General features: G+C 41.0%; 1 protein-coding gene across 2 annotated transcripts in view; it reads left to right on the plus strand.

The window, feature by feature from the left end:
• Window positions 1-266: 266 nt before the first annotated feature.
• Window positions 267-21,004, plus strand: part of zbbx (zinc finger, B-box domain containing) — a 65,629-nt gene continuing 44,891 nt past the window's right edge. For both annotated transcript variants that reach the window (XM_038694012.1, XM_038694013.1), the window contains exons 1-6: window positions 267-452; window positions 3,250-3,446; window positions 3,918-4,031; window positions 13,565-13,667; window positions 15,103-15,154; window positions 16,144-16,259. In XM_038694012.1, the coding sequence (XP_038549940.1) occupies window positions 3,382-3,446; window positions 3,918-4,031; window positions 13,565-13,667; window positions 15,103-15,154; window positions 16,144-16,259 (450 nt within the window). In that variant the 5' untranslated portion in view covers window positions 267-452; window positions 3,250-3,381. The remainder of the gene's footprint in view (window positions 453-3,249; window positions 3,447-3,917; window positions 4,032-13,564; window positions 13,668-15,102; window positions 15,155-16,143; window positions 16,260-21,004) is intronic.

A 21,004-nucleotide genomic window follows, 5' to 3' on the forward strand; every position in this document is an offset into this window, starting at 1 on the left:
TTTTAATTAGAAGGGAATTCCCGTTGCCCATGATTACTGAGGCAATAGGGGAGTTGATATCTTTGAATCCGATGTTTATTCCCTGAACAAACAAAGGCATACTGTAATAATTATTTTTTTTAAAAGTTTAAGATTAATCAACAAATTCAGGCAGGGAAAAGTTCACAACTACAAACGCATGGTGAAACTAAACGGCCTCCGGTAAACCAGCTGCAGCAAAGCTATCGCGAGAGAAACGTTGGTTGCCGTGGTACCCACAGCCCAATACAAACGCCCTCAGCACAGAGACTGGAGCATGCCGCCGGCGAAAACCTGAAATATTGATACAAATCGTGAATTATTGAAATATTAGTCGGAATCTAACGACAACAAAGCATACCGAATCAGAAATACTTAATACTGATTGTGCTATCACAAGCTGGTAAACCAAGGAGAGTCACGGAGTGCGCAAGGTAACGCCAGGTTAAATGTTCTCAGCAGTGTGAAGTGAATGTGCTGTACGTGGTTAACGGTACCAACAGCGTAGGCTAACAAGCCACAGTTGGCTTCACGTTTACTATCTTTCAGTTAAATACGTGTGTCTGCTTAATGTTAGTTAAACCTTTTAGATGACTCACCAGTAACTTATCTTTAGTCAACCGTCTCTTTACATTGATTCTTTCTTCCTTGGTTACTGTATAATATATTTTTCATGAGGGGCATCTAAATTTACTAGAGCACTAACGTTAGTCCCCATTTTTCCATTTGACACATGTATAAAGTGACTGATGAGACTTAAGCCAAGCCACACATATCGACGTGAGCTGGTAACTGTAGTGTCACTTTGTATTGGCTTTGGGTGTGTTATATTAACTGCTGGTTTGTTTTTCATTTTGTGTTTGGTATACACTGCTCAAAAAAATAAAGGGAACACTAAAATAACACATCCTAGATCTGAATGAATGAAATAATCTCATTAAATACTCCTTTCTTTACATAGTTTAATGTGCTGACAACAAAATCACACAAAAATTATCAATGGAAATCAAATTTATCAACCCATGGAGGTCTGGATTTGGAGTCATACTGAAAATCAAAGTGGAAAACCACACTACAGGCCGATCCAACTTTGATGTAATGTCCTTAAAACAAGTCAAAATGAGGCTCAGTAGTGTGCGTGGCCTCCACGTGCCTGCATGACCTCCCTACAACGCCTGGGCGTGCTCCTGATGAGGTGGCGGATGGTCTCCTGAGGGATCTCCTCCCAGACCTGGACAAAAGCATCCGCCAACTCCTGGACAGTCTGTGGTGCAACGTGGCGTTGGTGGATGGAGCGAGACATGATGTCCCAGATGTGCTCAATTGGATTCAGGTCTGGGGAACGGGTGGGCCAGTCCATAGCATCAATGCCTTCCTCTTGCAGGAACTGCTGACACGCTCCAGCCACATGAGGTCTGGCATTGTCTTGCATTAGGAGGGACCCAGGGCCAACCGCACCAGCATATGGTCTCACAAGGGGTCTGAGGATCTCATCCTGGTACCTAATGGCGAGCACATGGGGGGCTGTGCGGCCCCCCAAAGAAATGCCACCCCCACACCATTACTGACCCACCGCCAAACCGGTCATGCTGGAGGATGTTGCAGGCAGCAGAACGTTCTCCACAGCGTCTCTAGACTCTGTCACGTCTGTCACATGTGCTCAGTGTGAACCTGCTTTCATCTGTGGAGAGCACAGGGCGCCAGTGGCGAATTTTCCAATCTTGGTGTTCTCTGGCAAATGCCAAACGTCCTGCACGGTGTTGGGCTGTAAGCACAACCCCCACCTGTGGACGTCGGGCCCTCATACCACCCTCATGGAGTCCGTTTCTGACCGTTTGAGCAGACACATGCACATTTGTGGCCTGCTGGAGGTCATTTTGCAGGGCTCTGGCAGTGCTCCTCCTGCTCCTCCTTGCACAAAGGCGAGGGGTAGCGGTCCTGCTGCTGGGTTGTTGCCCTCCTACGGCCTCCTCCACGTCTCCTGATGTACTTGCTTGTCTCCTGGTAGCGCCTCCATGCTCTGGACACTACGCTGACAGACACAGCAAACCTTCTTGCCACAACTCGCACTGATGTGCCATCCTGGATGAGCTGCACTACCTGAGCCTCTTGTGTGGGTTGTAGACTCCGTCTCATGCTACCACTAGAGTGAAAGCACCGCCAGCATTCAAAAGTGACCAAAACATCAGCCAGGAAGCATAGGAACTGAGAAGTGGTCTGTGGTCACCACCTGCAGAACCACTCCTTTATTGGGGGTGTCTTGCTAATTGCCTATAATTTCCACCTGTTGTCTATTCCATTTGCACAACAGCATGTGAAATTGATTGTCAATCCTAAGTGGACAGTTTGATTTCACAGGAGTGTGATTGACTTGGAGTTACATTGTGTTGTTTAAGTGTTCCCTTTATTTTTTTGAGCAGTGTATATTCTATTCTATTCTAGTCTAGTCTAGCTGGGGGCAAATAACAACATTAGTTATGTGCTAGACATTTAAAACTATTATTATAACGTTATGCTATACCAAATGTTCTTGGTTTGAACCAGGACAACTGATCAACAGGAGTAAACTAGGAACACAGTGTATTCTAAGCTGTTGTTGCCAAAAAGAAAAAACACAAGGATGTCCACTGTCAGCAATGGGTCTGTTGAAGCTTTACAATAGACACTTTTCACAGCAGACAAGTTCACATCATGGCAAGGACAGCACAGGTGTGATTAATAATATTAATCAAGACTGCATCCTGATATTGTGGCTTATAGATATAGCTTATCGCTTAGGTACACCTGTGCTTTTCCTGCAACGACAAATAAAAACATACTGTGAAAACCTTCTGTTAGGTAGCTATCATGCAAGCTGAATTTTGATTTTAGTCAGCTATACTGTACTGTGGGCAGAAGTTTCATATATAAGGTACTAGAAGGTGAAATGTCAGGGGCTTTTCAAAGAGGTTACCCATCTTGAGCGAGACTCGCTGCACAGTTGCTAATCACCTTAATCTAATATCACTTTGCTATAAGCTGAGTTGCTAGCAGTTGTGACTGCCTTGCTATTATAAACAATATAATATATCTGCCTTACTGGCTAATTTCCTTTATTGGCTTTTACTGCCTGAAAGAGTTGCCAACCATAAGTCTGCCAGATACAATTTAAATACACAGGGTTGCTTGTTTTAACTGCCTGTTATACATTTGTGCAAATCTTTCCCTGCTATTTTGCTCATTTCATTGCAGCAGTGTTCAGGCCCTGGGCCCAGCGTGCTAGACAGTTTTATTCCATTACTGTTAGTATCGCAGAAGAGACTGTATGTAAAAAGCCCAGTGAAAGACATCGGAGGAATACCTGAGCCCCCAGAAAGAAGAGGCATGAATTTAAATGACTTCGTGGTGCTTCCTAACAACAAGGCCAAATCCATCAAGCTCAATGCCAGGTAAGATGAGATAAGATCAATGATGTGATTTAAGGCATTTGGTAGTATGGCAGTACTTGGCTGCCATACAATTTATATCTGTTCCCATTCAAAATCTGCCCAGAGAATGAGTATTTCACAAAATGGAGTTTCAGGCAAGATAAACCACGTGCCCTTGAGTGTGATAGTTTTCAGTGCAGCGTATTTGTTTTCTTCATTTTAACCAATACAAAACTGAGTCCAGTCTCGTATGTGGTTTCTCATTTGCCAACAGGTAATTGACTTAATTGATGTCTGCCTTGGTGGTACCCTGATCCAGTGACTAATTGATTAAATTATTGATCAGTCATAGCAACAAGGACCTGCAAGGGCAGCAGATTAATTGGACAGATTGATGAAAGCATGGCTGTCCGGTCTGACGGTGTAGGTCATTTGTATGATTGATTGTTGTTGATTGATTGCATATCTGTGAACATGTGTATGTTGCCATAGGAACCTGCAAGAACTGCAGATGGAGACCGTGACCCTGGCTCAGGAGAGTAAAGAGATGGAGGAGAAACTGCAGCAGCTGAAAGAGAGCATGACTAAAGAGAAGGAGGAGAGAGGGTGAGTATCAGCTGCGGTTGTATTAGCAAAAGAGGAGAAAGGAGAGAGGGAGAGGTTGCAAGGCGGAAAGGGGGCAGACTTAAGTGGGGAGGTGAGAATGGACGTGAGACAATAAAAAGAAACAGGCAGAGGAACGATTTGGGATGAGTGAGAAGGGAGTTATAGATGAGAGAGAAAGAGTGGATAGTGAATAAGTTTGTGTAGGATGGGTGCAGCAGCAGTAACAAAAAACACAGAAGCGCTCCTGGTATTGTCTGTACTCCATCATATTGAATGTCTGTTGTTAGATATTTTTGAACTATTAATAAAGTTAATAATAGTATAACAATTAATAATAAAGATGAATAACTATGGGGCACCATCCTGGAATCAGGGACCAATCACCTAACGAGAAAAAAGTCTCAAAAAGGGTTTGTCCATCTGTAAATGCTAATTACTGAACACTATTTCACATTAATATGGGGACAGTGAAGGGTGACTCTGAGCACTGACCATCACAACCAACTATTACAATACCATACATATAACCACAGGCAACGACTCCTTAAAATTAAAAATAGGATTTATCAACCTCAGCAAAGATCAATGATCAACAACTTCAGCCAACAAATCACTATCATCTAATCTAAACAAAAATATAAATAAAACAAAAGCATACAGCAGTCAGCAAGCATGTATATGTGTGTGTGTGTGTGTCAGAGATGGGGACTGGAGTTAGAGACTCGCACTCGAGTGTGACTTAAGTCGCACATACAGAGACTTCAGACTCGACTTGAGACTCGTCCTCAAAAGACTTCAGACTCGACTCGACTCGACGTTATTCTCCTCCCTCCGTTACCTATAACATGCCTACGTAACATGTAGCATCTGCTGCGCGCGGCCACATGTGAGAGAGGACAACAAACACCGGCAGCTGCTGTGTCATTCATCATAAACTTTGGCTTTAAAACTTCATAAAACAAGACCCAAACAAAGAACAAAACAGCTTAGTAACCTGTGGTGAGTAAACATGTCTAGCTCAGCATTGGCCATCAAACGTTAGCTTGCTTCTTGCTTCAGCTATGACCTACAGGAGGTTTACTCCGACTGTCGTTCGTTATGAAAAGATGAATGAGCGTTTGTTTACTTGCCAAACTTGTGGTGGTTGATTAAAGTAATCATTATGTCACGCTGGCTGCCATCACGTTAAGTATTACCGTTGGCTAGAAAGAGGTTACAGGTTTATTGTTGATCATGTAACCTTACAGTTTTATTTAGTTATAACGCTACACTGGTTTGAGAGTCTGGTGGATTGTTGACTTACAGTAGTTTAAGCTGTCAGTGATTGCATTGCACAGGTTGTGCTCTGTAAGTTAAAAACAGGTTACAGCTTTATTGTTGACTATGTAACTTTACAGTTTTATTTAGTTATAACTTACACTGGGTTTGAGAGTCTGGGGACTGTGTTGACTTACAGTATTTAATAAGCTGTCAATAATTGCATTGCACATTACATGGTTGTGCTCTGTAAATGAAAAACAGGTTACAGTTACAGAATTTCTTATAGCTATGCAGTTTTATTAGCAACCTGGATTGAACGCAGCAGGTGATACAGCATTCGTAATAACCACGAGAGACTTCAGACTTGACTTGGACTCTAGCTCAAAGACTTGTGAGCATCTCCGGTGTGTGTGAGAACAATGGAGGGGCAAGAGCAAGGAAAATGGGGGACATGACCCCATGGGTTTGATCCAAAATGGCGGGCAGGCCAAAATGGTAGATACACTACTTCTGCTCTCACCAAAAATGGCCTGGAGCACAGCTGGAGCTCCCGCGTGTGTCGATGAGCGCAAAGGGTGTAAGCGTGTGGATGTGTAGAGGTTAATATAAGGTGTAGATGTTAATATAAGGTCGCCGCAGCTGGACACAATACACTTAATCTTCATCACACTGCATCCAACCGTGAATTTCCATTCAATCAGCAGGTACTGGACTCTGATAGAGTATCGCTGTTGTCTCTGCACGCACCAGCAGGAGCTAACACAATCAGAACTATACAAATCCTAATTACTGTAACTGCCACTTTATTACACAGGAACTGGTGGCGAACTTGCACTCGGGAACTGTGTTACTGGACTCAAGTCTTGATACAGCGCCAGTATTGGCTTTATACACAGTCACTGGAACAAAGCAAGTAACGACACGGCAGCATGGCACAGATACAAAACATGAAACATGCAAGGCATGAAATCATTATTAGTACTAGTATTAATTTTCATTGATATATGTACAACCATTACTGTTGTTTTACATCTCTATGTGGATATTGTGTTGGGCTATGTGTCCTCTCTTTCTCTCTCTTGCAGCTGGCAGCAGCGAGACAGAGCTCAAAAACTAAAATCATTGTTGGTCTTATTTCTGTCTTTGCCGTCAAAACACTTTCCCCACTGTAAGCCAAAGAAAATAGGTACTTACCTCAGACAGAACATTTATGTCAGGCCTAGCCCCTTGAACTTGTCTGCAGAGTTTAGACCGTCTGTAACAACCATACCCAGGCAAACAAAAAATAAAAATAAATGGCAGGCAATATTGAGAAAATATTTAATTTTGACAGAAGGAGGCCTTCTTGGTCCAGACTGTCACAGCTAACAAACGGGGAACAGAGCAGGCGACTACTGGAGAGACAGGAGTCAGTGCGGGAGAGAGAAAGGTGGGGAAAAAAGACTGCAACAGCTGTAAAAAAGCAATCAACAAAGAAAGTAGAGACACTAAGTAACAAAGATAGATGGAGGAGGAGACTAAATGAGAGAGAGGGGGAGGTCGATGACTTCTCTACCTATAAAGGTCAAGAAATGGTTGCCATGGCAGGTAAAAAGAGTAGTCAGAGAATTGAAAAACCCACTCATAGATGAAGTAGTCTCATGCCCTTATAGTGGACTATTCTAAAGGTCAGTGGAGCCCTACAGACACTTGGTCCTTACAACCTGTATGCAACTATACTCATATTATCCCTTTGCTGGAATCGATGGCCAACAATGTTCCCTACACGTGAAAGACGTTAATGGGAGGGCATGTTGAGAATAAAAATACATTAAAAAAAACATATGGAAATATTTAATGTTAAACTATCCTTAAAATGAAAGTAATAAAATGACTACCACATGACAAGTATTGACCCAACCAACCCAAGAACCACATTTCTTTTTAATGTTTCAAAACTGTAAGTCCTGATCGGCAATGTATTCAGCTTGACATGCTTTTGTTTGGCCCCTGTAACTGCCACTATATTTTCAATAACACTTAATTGGTTTGCATCATGCCATACATTAACTATCACAGGGTGTAGAGTAATTGCAGGGGATCTACAGAGGCTCACATATTTTCTTGTGCAGCATGTGCCCAACAAACGCTTGTATTTATTTATATAAATACATCTCATATATTCATTTCATTTTGGGAGGCTAAGGAAATGTTAAAGGGGAGAAGTAACGTTCAGTATCTTCGAAAGTTCCAGTGCGCTATTACAGAGGCTTGTAAAAATCATACTTCAGATAGACCATATGTTATTCCCATGATACTGTTGAGTGAGCACTCAGATAACAAGCAGCTGCCCTTTCAGTCTGTCATCTGGAAAAAAAGAAGGAAAAACAAAATACTACAACATGAACTTTATAGATTAAAATTTAATACAATTTCTTCAAGCTTTTGGACCGGTGTACTGGGGAGTACAAATCACTTGGGCTAATGAAGTTTCACAAGCCCACGAGAAGACAAGAACGCAGAGTGAGACAGGCCTCTTACCTTATCAAATCCATAGCTCATCTCTCATTTAATAACTTTTGAGATTTTGTTCCATATTTATCAGAGGGACGTTCATATTCATGTAAGTCTAGGCTGAACTTGCCTAGGAACACATTGTGATCATGTAGTCTTTGCGGTAGATTTAATTTCCTCCCATAAAAGCCAGGTCTGCATGTAATGAAATTGCCTGAGTGATTGTGCAAACCGATCACAAGCAGTGGAAACAAACTTTCCTGCTAGTCTAACAAAAATGATGACAAATGACAGGTGTCATCATGACAAAGAGATTATGTTTTTTCTGTTATACTGTTTTGATGATCAACATTGGGCAGAATATGAAAGCAAGCATGTCTGTAGTGATAAACACTGTCAAGAGGTTGTCAATACTGCATGCCAGTGTATTGGCTGTCACAGGGCCACATCTGTTTTAAGTGGTTCATAGGCATCAAGTATGAATGAATTGTATAGAAAAGCTGTCAACACAGAGATGGCATCATCACATTCTGACACACACACACACACACACACACACACACACACACACACACACACACACACACACACACAGTCATTCATTGGATTTTGATTAGGATTGGATACTGGGCTTTACGCCATACTTCAATATAATGGGACAGCATTCACATAACAGGCGCATCCACACAGAGACACACAATAACATGCTACCACAAAATTATACTTGCCCTCTACTGCTGTGCGTGTGAGTGTCTATGTGTGTAAGACTATTAAAATAAATAAAAAATCTTACATGTGCATCTTCACATTGATTTTAAATGGATTGGATAGCTCACTCACACACACAAAATAGCATTTATTTGCTTTCACCCAATTCCATTACAGAGTATGTACCTGGCCTATTTCTATGAGGGGCCTCCAGGCCTGTGTGAGCAGGAAATTCATTTGCAGAATGAGAACAAACATTCTCATTTCATTGATAACTCTAAGATGTGTTACCCAACATGAAGTTATGGAGAACAGCTTAATAGGGGTGTGTATCACAATATATGAGCGCATAACTCTGGGACAGCTTTAGGGAGAAGCAGAGTATGTATATTACATGCAGACTCCTTCAAATAGTAACAGCCAGAAAAAGGGTATACACACACACACAAACACACATTTACAGGCAGCATAGCTAATTACAATATCAGTGATTTAGAACGGAGGTATCTTTCCACATGATGTATGTATTTCTATTGGTTCAAATTCATACATCACAAACAAACAAGAAAATGCCCACAGTAGATTATACTTGTAGGTTAATGTATTTATTGTTTTAGGAGATGAATTGTGTGTGTGTCCTGGTAAATGAGTACTGCTTTGTTTCCCAATGGAGGCCAAACTCTAATTAAGAAGCCATACATCAGTATGGGGAGAGGGCCATCTTGTCCAGGCTGCACAAATGATAAGCACAATAACACAGTGTTTTCTGTCACACTGAAATACTGCAACATTTACCACTCCGCCAGCCCCAAGATACGACATGGTGTGTGTGTGGCTTCCTGTGTGTATCATTTTATACTTGTCTTCCATAAATAATGGCACTTTATTTAATTTATTTTTAACACTTTGTGGGTTAGAGACACTCCACTCCTCTACAGGACAGCAATCCTTCTTAAGCCCTTTGTCATCGAACTATTACTGGCTTGAGAAAGATTTTAAGGGTGAGCCAGCTTGAAGATACAGAGAGAGTTTGTGTATGTGTGAGAGGTAGTGTGTGATGGTAGGAGAAGGACCTAGCTGGCTCATCTACAAAGTGTAAATAGCTTAAATGGTGCAGTCTGGATATGATGTGGCTGAGAGGTAACTGGAAAAATGATAACGTCACATTTAGAGTTATTCTTTTGTCTCATTTTGACTTTCCTGTTTAGAATAGAAACATTTCTTTCTTTTCAGACAGGCCACTGTTGATTAATAATGCTTTACTGATTTGTTTTCATGTGCAGTGGTGTCACTAATCAGTCTTGACTGTGCAGAGCTGTTGCCAAGATGAGCATAGCGGAACATTTTAGCACCTTTTTCATTTCTAGTGCTACTGCGAACCAAAGGTCCTTTGTTTCGATTGAGATGTCAAACGGGTAGATACCTTTTATATTTAACTACTGCCTTTCAAGTTCAGCATACCTCCATACTTCCAAACCTAGTTTGTGTTGTATATTATCGACATTCTTGACAACATAGTTCACAGAAGAAGGGCAAAAGAGGATGGAAGATAGAAGAAAGGTTTGTAGGAGATGTGATGAAGCTGAGAGCACATGAACTGGGATTGAAGAGGAGCAGTCATGGAGTAAATTACATTATCAGGTACTAAAATAAAACAGATACACATGTCCTGTCAGGCAGACAATTGAACTGCACATTAATGTTGCTGCAGTTCCCTCTTGCCTTTTATCTGAACGTTGTGTGTGGTGATGCTGCAGTCTCTCAGATGTGAAACCCAGCTTAACCGTTTGAATCAATTAATTGGTACACCTCTAATGAAAAAGAGGAGACAGTTTCCCATCAGTTCCTCTCTGATTGACATGGGGAGAAAGCAGACAAGGACAAGGTTTGGTGTTCTGATGTATGAAGTGAAGGTTACCTGGATTTTCTCTAAGCTTCCTCTCGTACCCGTCTTGTCCCTCTCAGAACATGCGAGTGTATCTTTGACAAGTCTTTACTGTTGATCTTCAAGCTGTGATTTATGCTCAGGCTGTGCAGTGTACTGTGCGTCTGTGTTATGCACCACTCTGTTTTTCTCTCTCTGCTTCTCTGTTAGATCGCAGAGCTCCCAGAGTAGATGAATTGTTCATTTTTGTCTTAGAGTCAGGCTACACACACACACACTCACACACACACACACACACACACACACACACACACACACACACACACACACACACACACACACACACACACACAATATCTCTGCTGAGAGGAGGTACGGTATAATCAGTTTGTGAAGAGTACACAGGCGATAATAAAGACCGGGGGCTTGGGGCAAATGCAGTACATCATTCTCTGTTTTGGCCCTGCCCGAATCACAGATTTAATGTAGCTTTGTCTTTAGGCCTACACAGCTTACAGACACTAGCTCTTGCCTTATCTAAAAGTACAGTTGAGTTTCCCCTTTTTCCTGCTTCCTGTGCTGTCTATTTGCTGTGCTTGTCTTCCCCCCCCCCTTTTTGTCAATATGTGTAGTTGATTTGTGTCATTTGGCTCCTCCTACTACTTGTTTTGGTATTAATGTCTGCATACATACATGTGTACCCTTTGATCTGACATTGCACATGGACTAAAATTTGTTAACAATTGTTTTTAGGATTCTATGCCTCAATCTTTCTTGCCTGTTTTGCTCCGTTTTTGCCCCTGTCCTCTTGTCTCACACTGGGAGAAAGGGAATTGAGAAAGGACACGATTACTTTGGCATTAGACTTACAAATGTGTGTGCACTTACATGTGTGTGTGCGTTGCGTGCAGGACACAGATGTTGTCAGCTTTCCCTTTGGCTGAGATGGGTCAGTAAAAGGTGACTGCCGTGTGCATTTTTGTGCGTATGTCCTTGTGCTAGACACGAGTGTGTCCAGGTATGACAGGTGGTGTTTGCCTTGGGGTTAACATTGAATCCCTTGGCATTTCTTCTCCTTTCATTGCAATACATTTGTTTATCATTTAGAAATATGAGTTTGCTCTAAGTTAATGCGAAACTCCTTGCTATGTTTCTTCCGCTTTTACTTTGATGAAGAAATGTTTTTTGACGAGGTGGCATTTGGTGTTGCGTTTGATGTTTGTTTTCCAACAACATGCAAGTTGTGACTCAGAGGTTGTCATCTGCTATCCATCCACTAGACAGTAAAGGTGCACAGCAATGTTTGATAGTCGTGTGTGAGTGTTGGTGTACCTGTGTATGCTTTACTTTCTCTGTCTTAACAGGTGTAGTCAGGTCACTGCATGTCATTCGCGTTGCATTGCTGGCTTTGCATAGACTGAAGTCAACAGTATCCCTTTCTCAATCTCTCACACTCACACACACACACACACACACTCTCACACACACACACACCCTGTTGTTGTTAGTTAAAAGTGTTGAAAAGAACTTGTTCTGCCTAAACTTTGTTGTTTTGAGTGGTCTGCCAGCAGCACTCACAGTCCATGCAATAGGTTGAGAAGGTGTGTGTTTGTTAGATCGAGAAACATTGCCTGTGGGAATGTGTCTGTATCTTCCTAAAAACAACTTTAAGCCATTATTATTTTGAAATGCATGTTTACACATGTGTGGGTGTAATTGAATGTGTGTCTGTCTGGATTAGATAATGAGATCTTTGCTAATGCAAAATGTCCACAGACATACACAGACACACACACACCTTATCTCTCCAGGTTGCCTGTCCTGAGGGGACACCCTGTCATCCTGCACCGACAGGGGTGTGCCTCAACTGTCTCCCCTAGCGACAGTCCAGTTGCAAAGGTGATGTCGCCCAGTGTGATTACCTGACGCCCACCCTCAGTGTCAGCACAGCATAGCCACGACGTCAGGGCTGTTGGCAACTCTTGCCATCACATACACACACACACACACAGGCAGATACAAAGAGACACACTCTCACGCACACAAATAGGGTCTGACTTCCTGTGCCTTGACAGGCTGCCAACTCAATCCAAAATAAACTTCTTTCAAAGACAGCCAGACATCACAATAGCATAAATAGCATAAATAATTCAACAACATGAGCATGAATAACTCACCTCTAAATGAGGATCCCTCTCCATTTCTTCAATTTCTGCAACTGACAGGAGCATCCTGCGTGAGTGTGTGTGTATCTATGTGCATGCATGTGAGAGGTTCAACAGACCTGTGTTGCCTATAACGAGATGGAAAACATAATTTTGGTCTTAGACTGTATCTCGTAATGTGAAAATTTAACGTGCAGAATTTATGTTGGCAAAGATAAATTCTTGTTTGTATTAAAGGCATGTGGCAAAGTGCTTTTCCTTGCTGTTCCAAGTCCTCTTAACAACACAAGGACTGTGTTGTGATAAATTAAACACTCTTTCTGTTTAATGGAACAAAGTGATTTCTGAATTCTTTTCTTTTTCTGTCATGGATTTTGTCTGAGGGACTAAGGATTTAGTTATGTGGTGCTGTTCCGCCTTTTTCATGCTGATATTATTTTCTTTTTCTTGACATCAGTTCCTTTGGCTCTACTTAAAACCTGGCATTATTATTAAAATACTTTAGTCTCCTTGGATTCTTCACTGGATTAACATGCATTAATTCTGACTTTTCTTACATCTATCCTGCCTTCAATTTCACAGGAATAGCAAGGTGTTTGTTTCACAGTTTTTGCTCTCTCAAAAAAGTCTATTACAGTTTAAGAATGAATTTGTCATGTTTTTTATAGTTAGTGTGGAATGTAAGAATGTATCTCTCAAACATAATGGGGATTCGTTCTAGAAAAATGATAGTGTGAGTTTGTCTGTGCCTGTGTCACATTTTGTTGTTAATGAAAGATCTCAATTGTTTTTTTTAGCTCCCAGATTGTCCATTAGAGTCATCAGAGTGACTGTTGGAAATATGTCTTCATGAAAAAAGAAGCATAAACACTGTTTCTCTTTTCATTTTATAAAAGTTGTACCTATAATACTGTAGATGAGCTAACCGTGTCAAATTTAAAGGGGTTGCACTTAAAGACTGTTGATTTACAATTGCCAAAGAAAAACTCTGTCTCGCTCTCTTTATTTGTCTCTCTGTTCAGGCATTCTGGAGGGTTTAGGTGGAAGTCTGGACAATGTGGTTCGTTAAACAGCAATGCTTCAACAAACTGCACCAAGCAGAATCAGGAGAACAGACTCCAAAAGGTACAAGAGAAATTTATCTATACTTCTGTGGATGTGTGTGGCAATTTGTCTGTTTTGAAGATAATTATGACTTTACACATTTGTTTACATGCTAATTACTAATGGGAACTAACAGAGTACTCAAGCCAGATTCCTTAAACTCTGAGAAGCTTTCTCTTGTGGTTTATGACCTTAAAGATTCAGTAGGTAACTTTAATAAAAATAACTTTTTGGCATATTTGCTGAAACTGTATCTTGACAGTAGTACATGAGACACATAAGCCGTGAAAAAAATCAGGCTCCTCGGCTCCTCCTACTGCTCCTAATTACGTTTGCGAGAATTCACCACGCCCGAGTCAGAGCCAGGAAGTGTCTTCAACAAAGTGTCAGTCACTGCTCATGCACACACTGTGCAACTCCCCTCCACGTGATTTCACTAAATCAAGCTTAATATCTTCCACGCATGGTGTCAGAGGTTTTGCAAACATAATGGCTGAGAAATAACCACCAGCAATGAAAGAATTGCCCATCCCTCCTTTGTCAACAACAGTGTAGAGGCATGATGACAAACAATGGGGAATAATTTTTTAGGGGGGGCAGTGGTGTACTAGCCTCTCATCCTGCTGATAGACGTTGTCACAACTGCCTCTGAAGCCAGGGGCTGGAGAGGTGTCTTTGAGAAGACGAATCGAAGCAAGAGGCACTGGGGTCTTGGGGAGACTCTCGCCATTGAGAGCCTTATATGGTTTGAGGCTTCGAAGGTCAACCGGTTCCTTCTTGTTTTTTGGATAGAGGGGCTTAGCCGAGTGACATAAGCAGCAGAGAAAAATGCGAAAGATTTTGCATTGTATGTTCAATTGTTGCTGACTGCTGTTTTAAGGGTTACCTGAACTGTAACAGATGTCTCCTAATTCCTGTTTTCATGTATGCTGTGAACATACCATGTGCCTGCATCCATGAAAACCCCAGAAATGTACTACCTCTCGAACAGAACATAGCCGACACTTTGCACCTAGCCATAGCAGCATTTCAATTTCTGCAGCGGCCACGAGGTAGAATGGTTATCAAAAACAATTTGACAACAATGATTTTCATTGAGAGGCAATAACCATAGTGTAGACTAAAAAACAAAACAAAATCTCAATACTAACATGATCAAGCCTTTTCCTAAATACCACAATGTTTAATTAGTTATTGTCTTCAAGTCCAGTATTAACACTTTGAGAGTACTAAAGATATAATGAACAATAAATGAACTAATTTTATGATATTAAAAAATGCAGCCATATAAAAATTACAAACAATGTAATATGAACAGAGTAGTTTGTATATATAAAAACATACCTACATATACATAAACACACATAAAAAAAGGAAGCCTGTGCAGGAGTGTTAGGAAACTGAGGGCTTACACAAACTGTCGCCACTGATTTGTCACTCCTTGTCTCCCCAACAGCTGTCAGCAGGCAAGGTGAAGATCCGAGTGCTGAAGGATGAACCACTGACAGGTGAGTAGTTTACAGCCACAACCTTGGCTTCAGCTGTGTGTTACCAGCACCGGGTAGACTTGACACGGATGTGTGCTCAAAAAGCCGTTGGCCCTTTGATACACTACCATGTACTGAAATTCTGTCTACCCTCCACATAGAGGTTAGCACTCAAGAGCAGCTACAGAGGAGCACCCTGGGAACAGGTAAAGGTTCAGTGTCTGACTCGCGGTAACTTCAGTAAGGTGGATACTTGCCATCACTGGGGCTAGACTGTGGTGTTCTCATGTTAGAGATTAATCTCTGTAACCAGTAGCCAACCTTGGCAGAATTATTAATGTTTTGAAGATGCCCGAGGCACACAATCACACATTGATCAGAATCTTTCAATATGTGCTGATATGTGTTAAATGCATAAAGCAGCTGTAAATGAAACTTTACTGTGTAAGTAAAGTACTGTCTTTAGAGTATACAATTAGTCATAATTGTAATAGCTAATATATCCTTTTTGTTTTATTATTGTTTACCATTTAAAACAATTCACAACACTGGCTGAAGTTGTATAAGCATCTTAATGTTTCTTGTTCTGTTTCTGTTACTTTGTAACAGAACTCTACTGTATTTTTGACACTTTGTTTGGCTCTGTTATTTTTAGGGCTGCACGATTAATCTAATTGCAATAGAAATGTCGTCATGTGTGATTACATAACCGCAAAAAGTGTGCGATTCAATAAAACAGAAAAAGTGAGTGTAACGCTCTCTTCTCTATGTGCAATGAAGTCTGCTTATTATCGCCTTCCACACCGGAGCAGGGTGCAAGTAACTTTTAAGACAACAACCATTATAATCAAATCGCAATCGTAAACAGCAATATTGTTCACAATGATCGCAATATGTCCTAGTTATTTTTAAATTAGACAGGTATTTACTTTCATGAATATAATTTAAATTTCAATATTAAATTAAACCCCCTTGCCAAGTGTTAAAAACAGTTTACTCACTCTGTTTAGCTCTACCTCAGCCACCGCCTCCACCTCCACCCCCTACCACTGGTCTTCAGACAACAAAAAAAAACAGGCTGAGGGGAACATACTGTGGACAATGTGAAGTCAAGACTGCTGGACTGGTATGAACACAGACATACAATCACACAAGAGACACTGTATGGCTGAACATTTTGTAACTCCAGAATTTCCCCTTTGGACAGAAAGCTCAATAACACTCATCAAACATTCACTTGACAAAAAAAACACCACCCCTGTGGAGGGATGCTTTTTTATGGTCTCTGATGAGACAAAACAAATCTGCCTTTTTTGAGAGAGCAAATGTCACTAATTGAGAATTAATTTTGCTGTCTTGTGCTGAGCTTAGATAAAATGTTTATTATTAAGTTTATTTTTAAATTTGGGGTACATCTTATTGTAGACATGACTACATGTCTACAATGAGGACTTGCAACTTCGAGATTTTACAACGTTTAACATTTGAAAGAGTAGCAATACCTTTGTTTGGCAGGAAGCCGTGTTAGATACTTTTTCAGCTCACGCTATTTACATGTGCCCTCTGATACAATCATTTCTGATGCACCGACTGTAACTACAGACATGTGGCTCGCACATATATTTAGAGTATGTTACACACTATAGTTTAACCTCTCATTTACGATAGTGCTCTTCCACTGATAAACATGGCATTAGCTAGCTTTATGGCTAATCTAATGCAATGTGCAGCGTTAGCAGCAGTACGCGATGTTAGAGAATATTTAGAAATTATGAGCTAGGGAGAAATGATTGGACCGTCCACTAGAACTGCCACACTGTTTCAAAAATAAATCTACAATCAAGTCTGTCAACAGCCAACACCCAAGTACTGTAACAATAAACACACTACTGTGACCCGGGAGGAAACCGTGAGAGGGAAATGAAAAACAGGAGGGTTAGCAAGTATGGTCATGAATGTTTTCAGGAGAGAAGTGATGAGGGCTATTTTTTATTATTTTTTAAGTCATGTACTTTAATGACAAATGACTAACTCACCCTGATCTGATACTCTCAGTTGTTTGTTTTGCATGCTCCAAAGACTCCGGTTGGCTGATTGTTTTGTTTTGTAGTGTGGCAGTGTTGGTAACAGGAGAGTTTCAGATCATCCCCTGGTGGGTAAATTATGCAACACTCATGACATGAATGAAGGCTCCGACTGTTTCTTTTTTAAAGGTTCAGTGTGTAAGTTTTAGTGGCATCTAGCGGTAAGAGTTGCAATTGCACCTCCACTCCCCTATCAAGCGAGTTGTGTAGCTACGGTGCCTGAGACAGGACAAAAGATGTCCTCTGTGAGATAGCAGAGATTTGCGAGTCAAGAAATCAGGTGTCTTTAGATAGATATATTTAGAAATTATATTTACTTGATTATTCAGTAAAACTGATGTTATTGTGAATATTATTGTTACTTGTTCGTTAAACAACAGCCACATCAAGAAATGAAGTGTTACATAATGTCTCATTCTCCTGTAATACATTATTTTACTGTACTGTAATCATATTTTTTGTTACATCTTGGGAGGATTGGCTCATCCGGACTAACATACTAAAGTAAATGAAGAACATCTCAAAAACTATCACATCTAGTGCATCAAGTCTGACCACTGACAGATAACAGGACAATTTAAGCTCACTGTTTCTGCACCACAGTCCAGTATAAACCACATAATACATGAAGTTTACAAAGGCATCGTCAGGTGAGGATCAAGGCTCCTCTCCCTGTGCTTAATTAATTAGATAAGCAATATGCAAATTTATTAATTTAAAATTTAATTTTTTTTTTTAAATACAACAGACAAGGTAGTATTGATTGCCATAATTTCAGCTTGTGGTAAAATGGTGCATCGTTTTTAATGGGAAATGGAAAGTACAAATTACACATTTGTGTGCACAGTGGCAAAGCACTATCCATTTTTTTAATGCAAATTCGGAAAGTATTCATTATCGTCAGTCGATAGGGACACGGTCATGTTATGTGTCACTATTAGCAGTAAAATAAATACATGTTTTCCACCAGGGCAGTATTCAACAGAAGTTTAGCTGCTGATCTGAGCTTCCATGCTGTTACCATTTTATTGCCTATAAAATTCATTAGCGGTTTGCCTCAGGAAGGTAAGGGCACATTTCTGTCCATGTTGCAAAGCCATAACAGAGCGCTGTAGAATAACTACATTAAATTCCAATCCAACACCAGGGCAGTAAAAGTTTAGCTGGCTGATCTGAGCTTTCATGCTGGAAGCTACATTTTATTGCGAATTAGTGATCAGCTGATTGTCTCAGGAACGTAACCAACAAAGCCAAAACAGAGCGCTGGAGAGAGAGAGAGTCACTACATGAAATTAATCCAACTACATGTTTTACACCACAAGCCAAAGCACAGCGCTAGAGAATAACTACATGAAATTAATCTTACTACATGTTTTTTCTAGCAGAGCAGTAAAAGTTTAGCTGACTGATGCTTCCATGCTGTAAGCTAACGTTTTATTGCCAATTACTGATCACCTGATTGTCTCACTAACGTAACCGGAAAAGCCAAACCATAGTGCTGGAGAACAACAAGGCTACATGAAATTAATCCAATTATGTATTTTACAGAAGTGGACAGGAGAAACAGGCCAGGTCTGTCAGTGATTATGGCCAGCTTCTAGCTAAAGCCATCAAACAACTGCTTTCATTTGCATCGCTAAAATCCGACTAACTTAATTACCTGTCCAGCAGAAAACAGACAACTTCAGCTCTGCTTTGAAAACATCTGTCCCACATCAAAGCCTTCCACCTGGGAAAATCCATACAGATTATTTCCGGGATTTTTTTGCTGTCAGCTGTTTCCATCTGTCCTGACTGCTCTGGCTACATGGTAGGGCTGAAACAATTCATCGATTAAATCGATTACTAAAATGTATCAAAGCAAATTCTTTGCATCAATGCTTCGTTTAATCCATATAAAGCGCACTGTTTCGCATGAACATTTATTACTGTCACACATCGCGCTTACGCTGTGTGGACGCGACGTGACCATGATGGCGCTGTTTGCAAAGTGGAGGGAGAGAGAGAAAATAGCGAGGGACGAAGAAGAAAGTGTCCAAAGTATGGGATTATTTCAAGCTAAAAGAAAACAACAACTCCGTAATGTCACAGTCCGTCCACTGTAAAACAAAACTTATGTCGCCTACCAACAGCGCGACGGCACCTGATCAGAAAGCACCCGCTGTTCTGCCAGCGGACCACAGACAAGGCAACCATAACAGCAACTTTAGCATTTAACTGAAATCATGATTGATTGTTGAGTTGAAGGCTAGCCAAATGTAAATGCACACGTGTTTGTTGTTCTCCTGGTTGGGCTGAGTTGTAACGTCACTCATGAGTTAACTGGGTGTCGGGGAGCTGCACCTTAGTTTAACTTGTACAGCACTCAGGTGATGTTTGTGTGTGTTGGTAAAGCAGTTGTCTGGTTGTTGGTCTGTTGGTGTTGTTGGTCTGATGTTTGCTGTATGACACACTGTGAATTTCAGAAAGGACGAATAAATATCTATCATCTATCAACGCACACAGCTGATCCCGTTAGCCGCGTGGGGGGGCGCCGCCGCCAAGCAAAAGTACTTCTTAAATGACACATCGATGAATCAATGAAATAATCTATAGAATCTTTGAGTACTAAAATCATCGTTAGCTGCAGCCCTACTTTACTTTACTACCTAGTATAAAGATCCACAGGCTATCGGCTCTCGTGGTAAATAACACGTGTGCTCGTTAATTTGTCCAAATGTCACTTCTCTTCTTACTTCTAATAAACCAGAGGACTACTCAGAGACTGTTAATTATATTTATTATTATTATTATTATTATTATTATTATTTCTTCTTCTATGGACGCATTTAATGTAGTGAAGGGCATCTACACTGCTGGAATTATACAAGCAGAAGAAGAACGCTGTGATGATGAAATGCGCTCTGTTTGTCTGTTGTCGGCTATTGTAGAAACACAATACTGCGACCGTTTTGTGCATCTGGCACCAGGAGTCAGATAATTTGACCTATCTCATAACTAAAATGCTGAATCTTTCTGTTTCTCCCTCCATCCTTCTTTCTTTTTCTTTCTACCCGTCCATCCCTCTCCATCTGTTTATCTATTCATTTGTTTCTGGTTCTTTACCCTCAGTCTCTTTCCGTATTTCGGTTCTTTCTCTTCCTCCTTTCATCAAGATGCCGTCTGTCAACCTTTCTGCTTCCCTGTTTTTCCTTGCTTTATGTCTTTACCCATCTCCTGTTTCTTTCTTTCTTTCTTTTTCAGTCTAACACATTTACTCCTCTCTCATTCTTCTACTTTTTTCGCTCTTTCGTATCCCTTTCTTCACTCCGTCCATCATGTTTATTTGGCTTTTTTGCCTCTCTCTCTCGCTGTGCCTCTGCTGTCCTATCTGTTGGTCTATCTGTGTGTTTCTGTTTGCACTGATAACAGTTTAGCTGGATCTGTTCATCGATACTCAAGACCTCTGAGTGCACCATTGTTTGTTCTTTCTCGCTCTTCATCCACTACTGCTCAGGAGGAGGAACCGCAGCGGCCTGCAACTGTATGTGTGAACAAGAGGGAGAGAGAGAGAGAGAGAGAGATGAAAGCCCATACTGTGTGGGTGTGCATGTGTGTGTTTGTAAAGGACTCTGGCAAACTGAGCTGAGTAATACATGCTTGATGACCAGTTGCTCCCACTTCCCCGCCTTCTAGATCCTCAGCTACTCATGTGCAATTCCTGCCCTATGTGTGACTGTGAAGCCGGCGGTGTTTAGTATTGAATAACTGATGCTTGGGAGACAGAGAGAGAGAGAGAGAGAACGAA

Source organism: Micropterus salmoides, unplaced genomic scaffold (genome assembly GCF_014851395.1).
Source record: "Micropterus salmoides isolate LMB-PRFRI ecotype aquatic unplaced genomic scaffold, ASM1485139v1 Ms_hic_scaffold_3, whole genome shotgun sequence".
Taxonomy (NCBI): Eukaryota; Metazoa; Chordata; class Actinopteri; order Centrarchiformes; family Centrarchidae; genus Micropterus; species Micropterus salmoides.